A 20072-nucleotide genomic window follows, 5' to 3' on the forward strand; every position below is an offset into this window, starting at 1 on the left:
TTAGCTACAGTCAGGATTTTATTCAGGGATACATATTTAAATGCCACACCTACTATCCTGATCTTAGTCATGATTTCGTGTGTCAGAAAGCTTAAACATGAGTTTCCATTACACAGGAAAACACACATTTAGATATTTTTGTTAGATATATTTTATCCCTCAGATGTGTGTACCAAAAAAGAAGATAAAAGTTAAATACCTGCCTTAAAATAAAGCACTGATATCTATTTTAAGCTCAACATTTTACTATCTTTCTTTTGTAACTTTCTCAGTGTGCACTGCCTTCATGATCTTAAGAGACAGAAGCACATTGTCTTTCATGTTGAAGATTTTGATAATAAGAGAGAAAAATGTTCAGGCAGCAGATGTAGACATTTTATCTTTCAGCTGGCAGTTTTACCTGATACTGCTTTTTCATGAATGCTAGTTTTCTCTTTACTACTCCATTACTGTAAAGTGCATTTCTCTACAAGAAATACAAAATTTATTTCTCCTCTCCATCTCTCCTCTTGCAAATACAAGAGGAGAGACGGCCCTGGACTCCTGAATTCAAGCACTGCTTAAATCATTCAGCATAGCCCATCCCCTAATTTCTTGTCATTGCTCCTTTAGCCTCTGTTTCTTCCATTCTTGAGTTCTCCCTCTTCTCATGCAGCTTTGTGAAGCCCACCCCTCCAATGTGCCTCCTCTCTCTCTTTTCATAATCTTTCAATATTCATGAGCACTGCAGAAATGCTACAAGCAAAGCAGGCTGAGTAAAGCTGTCTCTCAGAGTCTTCTCCTGACGTCATCACTCTGTGTTGACATTCTGGGCTCCCTGCCCTGTTTTAGTATCATAACCAAAGTCAAGTTTCATGCCAGCACAACTTATATCTGAAAAGGTATTTTTGTAGCAAAAAGGAAGCAGTGTGTCATCAATGAATTGCCACATTACTACCACAAAAAGGGACTTATTTATAGGAGACCAGTGTTTGTCACTCTATCTCCTAATTCAGGAAGTATCAAAATAACCTGCTTTTGATATTTCAGTGTTCATTAAAGTAATCAACAACAGAAAGGAATTATTTTGTGAAATACAAAAACACAAGCACAAATGTTCTTGTAAATACTTGCTGTGCCTTATTATGCCATTCTTTTAGTAATGATATCTTCCGTGGTCATCATCCCTGAGCCTTATTCGGTTCAGCGTGCAGCATATGTCCAAGCTGAAATCACAGCTTCAGAGTGCTACAGACTTGCCTGAAGCTGTTTAGATGTCTCGTATGGTGCTTCTTCAACAAACCTCACCAACCTTCACAGACTCCTCTTGTTGAGTTCCTCGTTGATAACATGATTTTATTTTGCAAAAATCACTTTCCTGCCATCAATTCAGAATGAGATAATATTTTTCATTAAATGGGGATTCGATATGTTTTCTTTGTTCTATAGTAAAAAAAAGAAAAGAAAAAGAAAGGGTCTATGAGATTTGCAAATCATTGCATTGTGTTTTTATTTACATTTTACACTCTGCCCCAATTTTTGGGGAATTGTGGTTGTGGATACATTTACCCAGATCTTCAAAATATAGCAGTGTCCCAATCTACAATTAGAAATTGTGAAAAATTGTGGCAAAAATATCCCAAGACTGATATTTAGTGTAGAGCAGAGTCCTTATGACAAGACAGGAATCCTGAACCTTGAATAAGACATTGTGTATTCCCCAATGTGTGATTTTCCAACCCCTAACTATATATTCACCAGCATGTAAACTTCCCATGCATATCAATTTACACCATGACTATGTATCTTTAACACCTACCCGTTCGCGACTGAGAGAGAGGAAAAAGTTAAAGGACTGTGGATAACATTGGTTGAGATGAGTCTTGATCACTGGTCTCTTGTAGGGAAGTTGGCACACCAAAACCTCCATCTGTTCCCTCTTACTCTCCCATAAGTGTTTATGGACAAATAAACAGTGTTGAATGGGTACACTATCGAGTAACGAGATGTCAAATGTCCACGTCATTACATAACAAGACTGAGTTGTTTGAAATGATAATAAATCATAATACATGATAGATATTGTAGAATTAGATTTCAAAACAAGGCCAGTCCAAATATTTGGCAGATATTTGGTAAAACGTGACGATTGGTATGTTAATAGAAAAAAGTTCTTTGTGAATAAAGAGTAGAGACATGCAGAAACAGAGAAACAGCAAAAACAGAAAAGGGAAGCAGTAAAAAGGAAAAAGGGGAAACACAGAAATGCTGGGAGCTACAGTGTGTGAAAGTCCTGTGTGCATAACCAATGATTGTTTTTTTTAAACGGTGAACAACATCCCAGAGACTACAGATAACATCTCATGTTAGATTGAAGCCTTGCACTGTTACACATTTACTGCTTCAGGGACAAACATCTCTTCCGGTGTCTGAAAATGCCGGCCTGGTATGTCTGAAAGGCCAAAAATCAGAGACAAATTAGCTGTTAAGGTACTGTGATCAAGACACTGGGAAATAGAGGTCAGGTGCAAAATAGAAAGCTGGACAGAGGTGTCACAGAATCTGTGTGTAACAGGAGAGGTAGATGTCTTGGAGCAACGGATCCCTAATGAGATTTTCTTTTTACTTGCATTGCTTTGACAGGGGGAAGTCAGGGGTCATGGTCAGAATCAGAATGAGAACCTATAGAAACTGTTTGGGATGAAGTCTTTTGCTCAAAGAAACTGACGCAAGGTCAGACATTGTCTGATAGGAAGACCTGAGGGTGGGAGTTTCATAATCATTAAAGCTCTTTACTACACCGGTTCAAACATGAGTTAAAGGATAAGATCGGTTTTTTGACATTGGGCCCTTGATTTCACATTATAACATGATGTTCTACTCACCCCTGCTTGTTGTTGAACATTTGGAGCTGTTCCGAAGATATTCGAGAGGCGTCTGGCTGCTCTCTTGAGATATTCGGCCATGAAACGGTTTCCTATGGGCAAGCTTATACAGGCACAAACTATGCTGTTTATAATTTATTAATTACTCTACACTAGCACTGATAACGTGGAGGTGCGTCGCTTACTTAAAAAAATCCGGGTTATTGTAATTTTGATTTTTTTGTCGTAAAGTGGGTGTTACTGACGTCCTCGTCGTGCTACTGCCACAGACAGCCCACAGACCTGCTGCCTATTTATTCATTCGGCTAAAATTCAAAATTAGTAACCCGATTTTTTTAAGTAAGCGACGCACCTCCACGTTATCAGTGCTAGTGTACAGTAATTAATAAATTATAAACAGCATTGTTTGTGCCTGTATAAGCTTGCCCATAGGAAACCGTTTCATGGCCGAATATCTCAAGAGAGCAGCCAGACGCCTCGCGAATATCTTCGGAACAGCTCCAAATGTTCAACAACACGCAGGGGTGAGTAGAACATCATGTTATAATGTGAAATCAAGGGCCCAATGTCAAAAAACCGGTCTTATCCTTTAATCCGCTCCAAGCTGGTAAAAGATGTAAATGCAACCATCCACAAAATACACAGCACATCTATAGTCCACCAATTACTTCATTTACCAAATGAATAGCTGCATCTCAATATCAAAACTAACAGAGGGGCACAAAAAAGCATAAACATCCATCACAAATACAGTCACACAGACACATCCCCTTTTAAAACACACTCATGTTAAACAAAAGCGTCTCTGTGCTGCTCTGTAATTTCAGTAGAAGACACACTGTTGTAACACTTCTGGTTTCAGTGCTGTTCACTTTATCACCCCATCCTGCCCCATCAATCTGTTATCTGCTCGTTTTGCGGTGAAATCAGGCCAAGATTAAAGTCGCTGCCTTTGGACTTTGGTACCATGTAGTAAGAAGACATTTTGCTGTACCATCAATAAAAAAACACAATTTCGTGGGCAAACTTTTCTTCTTGTCTTCTTCTGTATCTCTATTTAAAAGTTTTTTACCTAAAGGTGGGAAAAACTGTGAGATTGGGCTCATGTAGCATTTCAATGACCATGTCAATGTGTTCAGTTGTGAATATTTCTTTCTTACAGATTCAGTACTAAAATTGTATAATGCAAAACCACACGATACGTATATAGTCTTGTCATATTAAATACACAAGCTCAATGAACACAGAGTTCAGTCTTTAACCTTTGGTACTTTCAGCATATATTATTCATGGAACTATGTGTTCATCGGTCTTGAGTCATAGATTCTGACATCAAGTCTACAAGCTCTTGGATTCTGTAAAATGTTACCTTCTTACAGGCTAAACAGAACAGGCTGGCATCATTGTACTTCTGCACAAATATGACATTTGCATGATATGATAAGAATCAGTCTGATATCAAGGGCAACTCGGTTAGAAGAAAATGCATTTAACTGCACTTGGATAAAAATAAAATCAAAATGAAAAACAAAGTGTTTATATGACAAACAAAACCACAACTGAGTTACAAAACCATCTAAGTAAATTAACCACAAATCTAACTGTGGAAGTCACGATAAGGTCATTGCAGTATGGAGTCAGTCCAGCCACAGCTGGATGGTCACAGTATCAGAGACTGCGCTATTGTGGGAGAGATAGATGGGCTAAGAGGCGCAGGGCAGTCGGTGAGGGGGGCAGGCACAGCCCTACTGTGACATTGACTGACTGACTACCAAATCGCCCATGTCATGAATTAAGACTGTAGAGGGCACAGGTGCTGACACATACTAACTCACACAAGCAAACTGGCAGACACCAGAGAAGTGCACACAGCATTAAAAAGTATACGGAAACATGTGGACTCAAGAAAATACAGATGTAGAAGTTACCATGCACAAAAAAGTGGACCTGATAATCAATTAATGAACAGAAATGTCAGCGTACACACGCATTGTAACACGCTACATCATCTTCAGCCCTGCTGCCAACAGTCGGTCACAGAAGATGACATATGTTCCTCACTGCAGGATGTAAAGTCTCCAACACATGCAGGCCTGCACATGTTGGCTTAGTGTTTGCAGTGGGCTGTCCATACAACAGGTTACGTCATTGGGCTTCCATAAGAGCAGCTGTCGTCAAAAGTGTCAAGTGCATCAACCACATCTTACCCGCAGCTTATTTAAAATGTTTAAAACTCCCACATGAAGTGTTTACAACCACAACTGCAAACCAACAATAAACTGCATTCAGGCTGAAAAAAATCATTTCCTCAATACCTCACAATGAGGAGAGATTATGGAAATTACAGACAGGAAAAGTATATCAAATAGAGTGTATCTAACCTGTGAAAATATAACAGTGCATGCCTGTTTGAACAAAGTTATTAGTTTGAGCATCAGGCTGTGTCGTGTGACGTGATGATGACACACGATGCTCAAACACAAATGTTAACCTTGACAGGTACTCACTAGAAGTAATTGGAATGGTGCAAATCTAAGTCAGGCAATGTGTTTCTCAGCTCTCAGTTTTTCTAAACCCAATAAAACAATAAAAAAAGTAAAGTAGAGAGAGATACCTTGTCAGCCCACAAGACTGAGGAACAAACTACAAGAAGAGAAATGGAGATAATACGAGATATAATATGTTCAAGATGTATCACTAATTATTTGTATCAATACGTACCAATGAGTTACAAGTTATCAATATTGCTAAATATGGTTATCTTTGTCGTTGTTTAAAGACATATTCGAATATCTAAGTTCCAGCCAATCCACAGTAAAGCGTCCCCACTGTGTATGTCTGTGTCAGTGACAGCAGGTTGTCACTAATCACCCAGTGGGCGGAAGCTCACAGCAGTCGGCAACATGCTGAAAGAGTGATGGGGGCACAGGGACGTGACAGAAGATGAAAGAGGAAAAGTCATCGAGGACAAATACAAGAGAAGGTAGAAGACAAGATCACAGGAGGCTATGGCTACCTTCAGCTGTGAGGTCACATCTACCATGACGACTACAAAGAACCCTGCGTTCTCTAAAAATAGCAATGATACAGCAATATCATTGAGGGATACAGTGCCAAGCTCTGTTTTGAGGCTTCTCAATGCTGAGAACATGAGCCTTGATCATGCCCCCTTTTCATGATAGAGATTCTGTAACATGACATTAAAAAACATAACCGCTACTTACACAACCAGCTTCAGAAAAGTGGCTAATCCTATAAACATACCAACATGAGAGAGTAATGGCATTAATCTCAGCCACTAAATAAAACCAAAATCCTTGGCTTCATCCATCTCCCAAAACAAGTCAGTTGATAAGTTAATTGTTTATTGCTAAATGATGCATGCTCTTAAAGCAAAACGGAATTTTGTTGAGTGAAAACGCTCCTCCTGCAGCACACAAGCTTTTAATTTTTACCAATTCAAAAATACATTGGAACCAAAAATTCAACAATCTGCACCTTTTCAGGCTAAATTAACTCACCAAAATGCAATTACAAGCTTTACCCAAAACTTATCGAGAACATTGATGCAAAATGGGTGGCAAAATTGACTGTGTCACATGGCATCACAATGAGAAGACAATGAGCTCTTCCCAAAGCTCAGGCTATAAAAAACTGTATGCACTAGGGAGCGCTAAAAATATGGGCTAGACAAGCTGACACACTGCATTTGCAGAAAGCTGCATTTCATTCAGAGCACCATCAATCATCCTTCAGCAGCTGCTGATGCTTGTTGTCTGTACTGTGGCTTAATCATGTGATTGAAAAGTGTGCGGTTGCGTCCCAAAAATGCCGACACAACCTCAAAACTCAGGCTTTCACAAAGATCATCTCAGAACAAGATTGTTATTAAAAGACATGGATGGACATCAGTGCTTTCAAAGCTGAGCAATTGAGGCTTCTGGCCCTGTAACTGTACTATAATAACATGTTTTCCATGCTTAGTCATAGAGTAACCTAAAAATGATTTATGAATAAAGAAAAACATTTTTGAGCTGTATTTACAAATGTGAAAGTTGTCTTTTCTCTATTTCCCATGGGTGATGCAAAATGCAGTGAAATCAATCACTCGAGACTTTTTGCATGCTTCAGTGAGCTCAGTTTCTGAATGGTAATGAAGGCGAATAGGCCACCGTTAAACTATAGGATTAACGGGTGCTTCTAATACATGCTATATGCATAATAGAGAGCCTGTGTGTTTTTCCTTTCACCTTGTCCGCCTGCCCCGTGGGACCACTGGTGCAGCGCCAGCAAGACACACCCTGTCACCCTGTCAGTCAGTCATATGACCTTAAAAGAGCTGAGTAAGACTTGCTGCTTCAATGCAATCAGGCCACGATCCACCAGTATTTCAGCTTGTGCCTTGTACGAGTCATAGTTGTGAGACAGAGAACAGCACAATAAAAACTTGCATGCGAGAGAGACAGAAGGGTGTAAGAATTCTCGACGGGTCATGCAAAAAGGTCATTAAAGCAAGTCAGGCAAAGCAGTTACAATAAAGTGTGATACTCTGTGGTTTGGTCAGCTGGTTCACCCTCCATCTGCATCACAATACTATCCCACAGCCAGTCCGACTTAGTGATTTTGTTAACTAGCAGTGCTGGTGTGAATGAATCATAGATTGACTCATGCGGAAACAGCCGAGATTGTCTGTTCTGAGGAGAGAATATTCCACAGTCTGGAGTATACTCACTGGCCTGGCTCTGCTGCTGCCTCTTGTGACTTTGGTAAAGGAGGCTAACAAGAAGCATAGAAAATGGGAAGTAAATTCTACATGGGAGATGTAGAAATGTAGAAATGTCATCATCCCTTCCAGTGTCGTTCAAATAGATCCTTCTTTGGTTTCAAAATGGTTTTGGAAACGGTACGGTTCCAAAACAACGGTAAGGGAAAGGTTGAAATTCCGTGCCTACAGGACAGTATTACACTTCCATCTGTTTCTGTGCTTCTGCTGTCATCATTTAAACGCTAAAATCATATTTACTGACTCACATGCTGTTCTGGCGCATTACTGTGTCGACATTTAATTAATGCTCTCAGCCTGGAAGTCTGTGTTAAGACTGTTAATTGATGGTTCACTGGATAATTTTTACAACAGTACCTGAATGTTTGCCGAGTTATGCATATGAATTACAGCTGATCGCTCACGTCTCAGATAAACAGGGAAGAAAAGAAAAGTGATCTCAGGGGAAACGCTTTGTTTTGAGTGCTGAGGAATGTTTGCTTGTGTTTAAGAATTGTGTTAGATCTCAAGCTCGTCAAATGTAAAGCAAAAAAAATGATCTCATGGGAGGATAGATATAGAGATATAGATAGATAGATAGATAGATAGATAGATAGATAGATAGATAGATAGATAGATAGATAGATAGATAGATAGATAGGGACAGATGGGACCAGAAAAGAGCCAGTGAGCATCATGTTTTTCTGTGAATAACTCTCCATGTCATTTGATGACATATGGGACAAGTCATAAGTAAACATTTGGTACGATATGCTGCATGAACGACACATGCTCACTAGTCAACGTACACAGTCTGGAAAAGGGGACATATCACCATGCTTGGACGCTGCACATATTTGAAAATAAATGCTGACACTACACATTCTCAACTTTTCGCATTTTTGAAGTTTGGTTTGTTGCTTGACTGCTTGATGATGCAAAGCAGTGGTTCTATCCTATTTCTAAGACCTTTATAAGTAAAAATACTCGTGTACATTTACAACCTTGGTTTTAATTTAGCGGGACTTCTCCAGAGGAGCCGAGGCTTGGCAAATCTGGTACCACGACTTTAGTAGCTGAGTGATGTAGAGAGTGGCAGTGGTGCAAGTTTGTTTGGCCGAGAGCAGCATGTTGAGAATTCCAAACAGAAAGCTTTCTAATTGTCTCTGAATCCTCAGTATACAGACATTTGAGGGCTGCAGAATGTGTGTGGACTAAGCTGTGTTTATAAAATCATTGAACTTTGCCTGGATACATATTGTATATTGGATAACTGACTTACCTAGACTACTTCTTTGGTGACACTTGAGATAGTATAATTCATATTTCAAGATTATTCTCAATCTTCTGGCCTTCGTCAGAAGCTTCAAATACTAAGAGAGCTAAGCAATGCAGTAGCCAGTGATAACGGGCTGTCTCTTTCAGTCTCCCAGAGTGACCCAAAATTTGACTCTGAAAAGGCATTTCAAGTTGAGCAATGGAAATATAACAACTTTTCCTATATATATATATATATATATATATATTTTTTTTTTTTTTTTTTTTCCAGTAACATTAAAAATTCTGACAATAATCTGTAACATGAAAATTACTGACAAGACATGGGAATGACAATGTTAATGTTGTTGCACTGCAATTTTCTGCTCGGCAACTTTGGGTTGTGGCATTTGATTGTACCATGCCTTTCAACATTAATGTAGATCTATCACACCACAAAAACTGCACAGGAACACTTCAAGGGAAACAGAGAAAGAGCTTTCTAATTTCCCAGTCCCCAATTTCATGACAGATCTAAAGAATATACTGGACCAATATTTGGATAATTGATCCAACAACATGCAACCCTCAGGACCCAATGGATCCACTATCAGTATCCCAGTGCAAGGTCCTGTGTTTTGGTGGAACAAGGGGAACCCCGACAATATTTATCATATTCAAATGTTGTAACCGACAGGTAACGTTTAACTACTGCACACTTTTATATATATATAAATATTTAGTTATTATCCCTATATTGATTATTAATTTAACTGCATGGCACCATAATGGTGGAATGATTTACCAAACAAAACTTTAAATAGATTTGGCACTTAATGTACAGATTAGGATTTCTTACTGCACAGAAGCTTAAATACTGTTCCTTAATTGTGAACCACTTTGATTGAAAATGTTTGCTAAATTGGTACATTAAAATGTAAATTAATCTACTTTGAGTCAACAGAAACTGCTTTGGGGATGCACATCGATATCGGTATATGGATAGAATTAGCTGATAGAATTTTTGAAGTGACATATTACAAAAACATCTTTGCCATTTGTGTCTAATTTCAGGAATGTTGCTGGGAGAGGATAAAAGCTTCAAGTATAGATGAAGGATACGATTTTTCTTAGAATGTTATACAAAGATTCACATGGCATATTTCCAATAAGAGTAGAAATAACGACAATCATGTCAGTTCCAGGATGTCACTGACAGTTAGGATGGAGGAAGTGAAAAAGGAAGGAGAGGTGAGGGATCACAGTAAAATGGAGGGATGCAGAGAAATGGATACAGCAAGGAACTAGATCAAGCAGAGAAATGGATAGAAAGGGACAGATAGCTGACAGAGAAATACACTGAGCGTGCAGCAGACGAACAAACTGTTGTTACACTTTTCCCTCCTTCCGTCTAGAGTTAAAAAATGAATTAGCAATGAAGTATTTATACAAGTGCAGTGTGGATTTTCCAACTCAATGCCCATGCAGTAGACAGCAAAGAAGGATAGAGCAGGCAAACATGCTCTGACGTTTGTTATCACCCTTCCTTTTTTCAACATGTTTTTTTTTTATTTTTTTTTTATTTAGCCATTATTTACCCAGATCAGTCCCACTGAGACACAATGATCTGTTTCCCAAGGGAAGCCTGGCCAAGACAGCAGTTTAAAAATGAAGTTTTGAGGGTTAAAACAAACATATAATACATAAAATGCAAGTCAAACAACAACAACAAAAAAATTAATTCAAATACAGTCAGAATGTTATGAGGCTATGTCGTGGTCATGATAATAAATGTACAACTTAAAACCAAAGATAACCAGGAGAGGAAAAAAGATAGAATTATAGTCAGAGAGAGAGAGCTGCAAAGAAGAAAGTATTTTGAGTCAGCTGAGAAGAAACACTGAGTCTGGGGTCTATTGTGTTCCCAGCCCAGCTGCCATCATTGAAGCTCTGTGACATCAGAGTGTGAAGTGATATCAGTGACAGCTGATCTTTACTGGGACTTGAAAGCTGCTGATGTTATATTTTAGCCTTTTAAGTGGCTTTACATGTATAAAACCAATACTTTTCACACAATAGTTGTCTTTTTAAATCTTATCGGTTTTGCATTTTTTTGTAAAGTGTGTGTGAACTCGTGAGTACCATCGACTAGGATAGATTGGTCATTGAGTAGGGAACCTGAAGAGAGGGGAGCCATTCCATCTGTCATCAGACAGCAGTTCCATTAACACGTAACACCCCTCCTCACCATCCGGACACATATAGTGATACACACACACACACACACACACAAACAATTAAACCACCTGCACATGTACCCTGAAGTGGATGAACGAAAGCTAAAAAAGTCCATCCAAAATCTAGTATTTTACCACATTTCTTACCAGTCGTCTAAAGCCACAGCAAGGAGATAACATCTGCCTAAAGTCTAATGTATTCATAAAAACAGTTAAATGACAAGATTAAATTTATTTTTAAATTTTCAGTTAGATTACAAACACAGTAAGTGAACTGAAGCTTCAAATTTGTATTTACAGCAGGCAAATATCCCTGAATTACATACCATATGATATACAGTGGTTACATTTGAAAAACTTCTTTAATTAGTCATTATTTATAAAATGAAAAATGAAATAGCTTTGCTTTGAGCCTAAAATAAACCTCAAAAAACAAACTGAAAGCTGTGACAGACACAATGTCACAATTTACTTTCAAGATGCAAGAATCCCCCTGTGACATTCTTGATTTCTGATAAGGCATTACATTCACTCGCCAGCATGTGGACTCTAAAATGTGTTGGAAGGTGATGGAGTCAGGGTGTGCCGGAGAGAGGCTGCTTTCGTGCATTAGTGGGCTCCTTGTAGACCTTCAGGAGAACTAATTCCCTTACATAATGCCCTGCTACTGCCCTGCTCTAAGTGTATGTGTATGTGCTCTTTGTCTGCATGTCAGTGTGTGTAGCATTGTGCCATTCTGCATCACTTTCACTTTTTCTCTAGTGCATTTTATAATTACCAGTGCTCACACGATTTTGCTAATAAGCTTTGATGAGTCACATGCATCATTAGTGTAGCTATACATATATATATATATAATCTGGGTCAATTAGGAAAAGAATGGATGTGCATTGTAACTGCTGAATATTTCAGATGTCCCTTTTAATGTGAACAAATCTGAGACCAAGCTGAGAGTGTAAATAAAGCAACAAGCTATTTCCCTCCAGCATTTTCTTTCTATCAGGTGATCTGTGGAGCAGGTTAGCCATCTCATCAACAAGAGATGCTCCCATCCATCTCGTCAACATTCAACCATGTGCAGTGTCCCCTCGTAATCACCACAGCAACATCCATCACTTCATGCAACCGATCAGGTGGTCAAAGGGTCACAATAAACTCTGCCAAAAGATTTTCAGTCATTACGTCTGTCTCTTTGTGCCAGTACTTCACATTGGCTGGCCTTGCTAACAATGCTGATGAATGCATGCTTTTGCTCACAGGCACAGGCTGGCAGATGAGCCATAACTCCTGAGGAATTCTCATGTTTATTCTATTCCTCTGTATTTCCAAAGCTGAATTCATAATGTGGCAGCTGGAATTTTACCAGAAATGTGGGTAGATAGTCAACAATGACAACCAAAATTTAGCATAATTTAAACAAAAAAAATGACTCTCTTGATATTCATCAAAAGTCTCTGAGAAAGCATACTTATCTAAAATCCTTTTGATCTCCATGTCTGAAGATGTGGCAATTGAGTACTCGATAAAATCTTGGGGAGTTTTGATGAATATCGGCCATCATGTTTCTGGTTTTGAATCGTCTGTGTTAGGGTTAGGTTTTAGGTAGAGATTCAGAGCAACATCCGATCCAGTATCAGAGCAGATACTCAGCTGGTACACAGTCGTGTAATCCTAGGCAGCCAGGTAAATATAGCCTGTGGTAGCTATGCTGCTTCCCTCTGTTTGACCTTGGCTCATCCTATACTCCCTTTCCGTAGAGGGGATGAAAAGGCTGGTCTTGTAAATCTAGTCAAAATAGTGAAATTTATCTATATTGCTTTACAAATAAAAAGCATGCATGTATGAGGTGGCAAATTGCCACTAAAGTTTGCAGCAGTTTTGTAAAGCTTAGGGCCTAAACTCTGCTTGTTTTAGATTTCAGCTGCATTACCTGATACGAATCAATTAAAATGTCAGCGCTGCTTTCCCAGCTCAAAGAAGAAATGGTTCAGTCTGAGCTGTGTGATGTGCTGTTTTGACAAAAATAGACAAACTTTTTTAGCTTTGTAGAAATATTTGTTTCAATTTATACTTTATACTATTTAAGCTTATAATTACCAAAGTCAGCAATGTGGATAATAGCTCAAAAATAATTCTTGATACTATCTGGTGTGTTGTTCTATATGAAGACATTAGTTGTTAGAGAGGCAAAGAAAGAGAGTAAAGAGTGAGGAGAGCTTTGGCTAATTAGTGTCGGGTATCCATAAGGTTACATAAAAATTGAATGAGATACCCTGAAGGCCACACACACACACATAAACTGTATGTGAGCACACATGCCTGCACTTCTTTGAAAACATGAGCAAACATAAATTCACAAAAAAAACGCACACGCTGTCCATTAGCAGAACTTAGGATCCATCACTGTATTAAGTGCAAGCCTGGAGGAAACAGGGAAATGCATTGGCCTGAGGAGTCTCATGTTGAGCACTACAATAAAAGCTTTGATGTCCCAGATTGGTTTCAGTCATTGCTTACAGGAAATGGAACATGAACCAAACTATCAGTAGTTTGAAGTTAAAAAGTCAAATCAAATCAAATCAAATTTATTTATATAGCACATTTCATGTACAAACAATTCAAAGTGCTTTACATAAAATAAAAGCATTGCAGCAGGGAGTGTAAGAAGCATTAAAAATACATAAAAGAATATAAAGAGAAACAAATAAAACAATTTAAATGAATTTAAAAACAAGCAACAGTTTAGATAAGTTAAAAGATATTTCATGCATAGACACATGAGAACAGAAATGTCTTTAACCTGGATTTAAAAAAGTATTAATACTACTTTTAGCATTTGTTCTTGTTGATCAAAGACTCGTAATTGAAATAATCAATACACTTTAGCTGGTCATGTTCTCAGAATGAAGAAAATAAAATTGTTTGCTTTAGCTGTGTACCAAGCTGGAATTCAAATATGTGCAGTGGATATTCATGAAGCCAAAATCTTGGAATTTCATATCTCAGCCAGCTCTGACAATCACAAGTGACTGACGGTAGGCATCAGCTGTCAGGTTTCCTGTTGAGTCTCTGACCACGAGTGCCACAGAGCTGTTAAACAATGCCCCATCAAGCAATGGTGTCACTCCATGCCTAAAGATACAGCAAGTGCTACAAAGACAGTGCTGGATTTCCATCTAGTTTCTATACTCTCTTTATTGTCTTCAAGGTCTTTTCAGACATTTTTTGCATTGATCTGATGGACCTTTATACTTGGATCAATAATTACAATTTTTTTTGTTGCCCCAGACTTTGATTGTAAGGGTTGAAGTAGACCATGGAAAATATTCTGAATGTTTATAGTCTGCAGCTTGTATATTACAAAAGAAATAAAAAGTAGGAGATTATAGCAATTAAAAAGCAGAAAGTAGATGACAGTGGTCAGCTCCAAAACTATCCTGCAGCCGTATGGCATGTAGCTAGCAAAGCTCTTTTCTCAGCAGATTCCCTAACTACATGACTCTCCTGTATGTACCGAGCTCTGATCTCTGCTGGCACTGTAGTGAATAACCTTTGTAGGATAGAGTAGGGAGGAGAGATCCCATGCTGCCAAGTCTGATCTATACTGAGTGGTCCAAATTAACATCCCTGAATCACTAAGATCAGCCTGTTCCTTCTCTACCCCTTTCTGTCTCTTTGACTTGCCTCCGTGCGCCTTCTGGAAGCGAAGTAATGATCTTCTAGGGAAGAAAGATAGATTCAGATGGAGAAAAACAGTGAAGAAGTGTGGTTGATGACTGAGGTCAATCACTTAGAGGTAATGAAGCAAAGATGGCTTTTTTGTTGTGAACTCTTCCTCCATGCTGTGCGGACTGTACCTGAGGCTTGTGAAAGCCAGCCGGCTGCAATAACAGGGATGGGTGACATTGCTTCATGACCTTTTCTCATTTAGAACAAAAGATACGCAGATTAGAGTATAATTGGGCCAAACTAAATGCAAAGAGATCTTTTTAACTTAAACTCAAACATGAGTTTTATCTATTAAAATATTACTAAAGACAACTTTAAAGCATGCCAGTCAGTGCCACTGACCTTCAAATAGAAAGTAGCACTGTTGTTCTAGGTGGTCAGATCCTAGAGAACATGCCCATAATGGTAATATTACAATAAAGGAGACCACTATGAAAAATAAGGAAATAGTAACCCTCATCCTTATATTCAAAAACTAGTCTCATCACCCCAGCAATTTCAGAGAATAAAAAAAGGAATCTTAGATCATGTGGTCAACTTTATGGAAAAGGTTTTGATAACATTGTGTTGGAAATGTGGAAGAACCTGTGCAGTTCTTTTCTTCATAAAGCATCGTCCCTATCTGAGATGTTACTGTCTACATTCCCTGTGCATGCAGAGGAACAAGAATTCAGCAAAACAATGTGAATTAGTCAATAATTTTAGCAGAGGAGACTTTGTTCTCAATAACAATACTGTTGTTATAAGGAACAATGATCCTAAAAAATACAATGGTCTGCCTGTAGTTGTTAAGAGAGGCTTTTGGACAGCAGGAACCTTTCCACAGTTCTTACAACTATTTGAAAAAGTTCCATAACTTTTTTTATTCACACTACAAGAGCTGTTGCCAATTGTAGTTCATAGAACAGCTTCAGTGTTTCCTAACAAAAGGAGAACTCTCTGTGATGCCTCTGTATGGTGACAAGTCAAAGGATATGACTGTATGGGGATGGGTCCAGACATGCAGAAAGTACGAGTGCAACTGGAATCCTCCCTAATCAAGTTAATGTATAAAATGAAAATATGAAACTTGTACACTCTGGAAAAAAGTCAGACATATTAATATCAGATCTTGACATTATACTCAAAAGACCTACTTAAAAAACAAAGGAATTAAATTAAGAGTTAATTAAGCCGATATGCTGTAGAAGAATTACCTCATAATTTTTGCTGGTTTAACACCCATCAGCTGGCTAGCTGTTACATCTCTTTAGCATTCCTATTTCTGTGCAAATGCAGCCAGAGAAAAAGATAATAAACAGGATCATAAACAGAACATGATGGTTGCCAGCAGGAGAGTAGCTTAACAAGTAATGATGCCAACATTTTGCACAAAATTAGAAAATTCTGTCTCTCCTACAGTATAATATCATTTATTTCCCTTCTATACATTTATCAGTGACAGGGCCACTACCTAACTTTATCAAACCAAGCGCTAAAAGCTTTCTATTTGCTAAGTTTAAATTCCAAGACTTTCAGAAGACTTGTTTGAAGTGTTTAACTACCACAGCAAAAAGCTGATTACCACTCAAAGCTCTTCTGAACATGAGTCTTTGTCTACTACGCCAGCGCGGCATGTAACAATGCAAGAGTTAGGGTTAGGGGATTTTTGATCCTGTGTTTATAGTCACCAGCTGCTGCTGCCATTATTCTGACTCACACATGTCACAAATGGAGGCATATCTGTGGAAACAAACCATTTCCTCCTTGCTAGTACCTCAGACAGTGAAGAAAATATCAAGGTCTCATGACTTGGGTACTTTTCACATCAGAATATCTGATAATTAATCTGCTGTATCACCCTGGCTAAGATGATCGTTTTACTGACGACAGATACTTTATTTATACAACTAACAAAAAGAAAACAGAAATCTGTCAAACCTATCAAACTGCTCATGCATATTTGCTTACTTATATAACCGTGTAGTTAACTTCTGTAACGAGCAATAACAGTAGCAGCTCCCCCACAGTTGGGCAGTCCTACTGGGTCAAGTAAATAATGTCTTTCTTTTATTTCAGTGGCAAAAAAGGTGGAAAATATCTGTTGATTCAGCCACTTGAAAACCAGAACCTCTACTTCATCATCTCTCTCCGGATGTGACATGAGCACCACTGCTGTCTAACCCTTTTAAGAAATTATTTGAAAAATGATTGAAGACTGCCTTCAGTACCACCTGAATAAAGCCAAATTGAGAAAATAAGGAAAGTGACATTTTGTATGTTCCCTAATTATGTATGTTCCCTAATTATTCATTATTATTAACATCCCAGCCCCTCCCTACCCAGGTAAAAAATCATTGTCAGTCATCTTATCAGTATTCAGGATTCATTTACTTTTCACCTGTTTCCTTGAACATGACTCTTGCTTTTCATGTTATTTCATCTTTCATTTATTTTTTGTTTGTTTGTGAAAACTCTCCCATTGCACTAGAGGAGAAACTCAATATTTTACTACTGTACAATATATCACCTTTATACATCAACTTTATCCCCCTTAATTTGACACATAAAAAAAAGGAACAAAAACAAGCAGCTCAAATTAGTAGAAGATTCTGCACGGTTGTGGAACTCCCGGCTTAGCATTCAACAAGCGCATGAAGAAAAAGAGACTGCACACCACGAACACCCCAGCTGTTCTGAATCCATATTTGCAATTTCCATTTTGTGACAAACTCAGAACTCTATTCATTATCTACATACCAAATCTGTTTCCATTTTACTGACAAACGCAAAGTATCTGTTTCACACTATCAGACATGTAATGAATACATAATGACGTGTACATTCTCTGCTGCCAACACCACATCATAAAGGGAAAGAAGCAGGCAATTTTTTTTAACACTGCTCTTCAAATGGAGAGATGCTCCATGCTAGTATTTCCTCACCTATTCAACATCCACCATGTACAATAGAACATGGGTTTTTTAAAATCATTTAAATGCAGCCAAGCATGAGACAGGGCGACACAACCCCAATAAAATCTGCACCTAATGGCACAGCAAGAGTGGGAGAGTGCATTGGAGACGGGAGATGTGGGGGTGAATGAGGGCTCTCGTGCTCAGCGGATGACATTCTGTTCATTCAACAATTTTAAATATTAATTTCTCACTATAAAATACCTCTGACAGATGATGGATTTCTCAAATTTAAACAACCCGCAGAGCACAAACATGTCCCCAAAATACACATATGCGTTCAAAGTGCTTCTGTTATTGGAGTGTACCTCCATCTTCCCCTTCCATTTTATATCTACCCCAATGAGAGAAAAAGAAAAAAAAAGCAATATGGGGGAAGGCACCAAATCTCAGAACAAGACAGTTTCTTTGACAAGATCAGAGGATGAAAAGCTTGTTAATGGTGATTAGGATTGTATCCACAAAAACACAATTATTAGCAGTACTGTTAACTGTTAACTTACATTTTCATAAAAATGAATAAGCTGCGAGCACTGAAGGCTTGTCAGGCAAAAGAAACAAATGACATCTCCAATTATTTTACCAACAGCATATATTGATCCTAAGCCTCCTTTTGCTTCACACATAGCTAAATATCTGACGGAACAGACACAACCTGTAACGGAACATTTATGCTTGACTGGTTAGCCTTCACACACACACACACACACACACACACACACACACACACACAAGCAAGTGCACTCAGGCACACACACCAGCTCAGGCCACAGGACCAACTGTTTAATTATACTATTGTAATTGCAACCAAACCAATCATGCAGAAAGACAGACCAAAGAGAGAGGCAGGTAGAGGGGGAAAGATGGATGTAAGATTAACCGCCACCTCCCTTGTCTCTCGAGACAACCAGTCATACCTTGCGCTTGCGGTCTCTGGATCGATTCCTCTTTTTTATCTTTTCCTCCTCCTTCTCCCTCTGCTCCTGGGCGGCGGCCTCTGCGAGGTCCTTGGTCTTGCGGAGCTGCTTGGCGGCTTGCGCCATGGTGCTGGTGCTACTATTGCTGCCTCTCCAGTCGCCTTCAGTCCAGCTCTCCTCTCGTTTGCACTACCACCAGCCGTCCCCGTTTCCTCTTCCTGTGTCCCTCTGTCCCCGAGCCCCTTCGCTTCACTTACTGTCTCCTCTCTGGTGGCCACGGCATGTGTGTACAAGGCAAGCTGGGGCAGCTTGTGTGTGTGTGCGTGTGTGTGTGCAGATGATGTTGACCCTACAGCAGCCACAAGACAGCTTCCAGCATCCACAAAGAAAGATGCTACAGCTAGTGGTGCTGATGCTGCTGCCTGTGCCGCGGCTGCTACTCATCCAGTCAGCTAGCACCGCACTGAACTGTCTCCCCTCCCCCCTTCTCTCTCTCCCACCTTCATCCCTTCTCTCTTCTCTCCTCCCTCTCCCTCTGCTTGCAGGGACCAGTCACGCAGTTCTGTGTTCAGCTCAGTGGGGATCCTACCGCAGAGCTCCCTCTTTTCTATCTGTCAAAACGTCTGTTTCGTCTTGTTGTTCTACATCTACCTCCCATTTTCTGTGAAAGGCATTTCTCTCACACTAGCTGGTGGAGCGTGTTACACAAATGAGGTACCAAAAAAAGGGCGCCAAAGCTACAAACTGCCTTCAGATTGTTTTAAAAAATGATTTCTTGTGTCTTCCCCGTCCCTTCACGTGGCTTTTGCATGGCACCTCCCTCCTGGAAACAGATGGAGAGAAGAGAATGTGAACAGATGTGTTAAACAGGAATGGGTTTCTGATGGCTTAGAAGAGAATTCTTTTTGTCGCTCAGTCATCTGGTGGTTGACGGATGCCAATTTCAAGGTGGCATGGACCCATAGTGTCACACATTAACAACCCTGTCAGCCTACTTCTCTTTTTAGTGTCAGAGGAAGAAAAAGCAGAAGACATCAACAACGTGAATTCTTCATTACAATTGCATGCACCTTCCCTCCCCTTTCATTCCATCACTTTCCATCGCATCAGGAGGGAGGGTGTGCAAGTACATTTGAGGCAGTAATTGCTGATGAGTAAAGATGAGCATTAACAGCCAGTGACTCGTCTATGTTTTGACACTGGAAAGACAAATTCTTTCAAAAACTGATTACTTTTCACAGCAATTCCAATTAATCCTTGAAATCATTTGTTTTTTTTGCATAATTTGACCAAGAAAGACCACAAGGAAAGTAGCCTAAACCTTCTGAACTCACGGTTGGTTATGCAAAATT

General features: G+C 39.1%; 1 protein-coding gene across 7 annotated transcripts in view; it reads right to left on the reverse strand.

The window, feature by feature from the left end:
• Positions 1-19168, reverse strand: part of ank1b (ankyrin 1, erythrocytic b) — a 66546-nt gene extending 47378 nt beyond the window's left edge. For all 7 annotated transcript variants that reach the window (XM_075456255.1, XM_075456252.1, XM_075456256.1 and 4 more), the window contains exon 1: positions 18721-19168. In XM_075456255.1, coding sequence (XP_075312370.1) covers positions 18721-18846 — 126 coding nt within the window. In that variant the 5' untranslated portion in view covers positions 18847-19168. The remainder of the gene's footprint in view (positions 1-18720) is intronic.
• Positions 19169-20072: the final 904 nt, after the last annotated feature.

This window comes from Odontesthes bonariensis, chromosome 22, assembly GCF_027942865.1.
Source record: "Odontesthes bonariensis isolate fOdoBon6 chromosome 22, fOdoBon6.hap1, whole genome shotgun sequence".
Lineage (NCBI taxonomy): Eukaryota > Metazoa > Chordata > Actinopteri > Atheriniformes > Atherinopsidae > Odontesthes > Odontesthes bonariensis.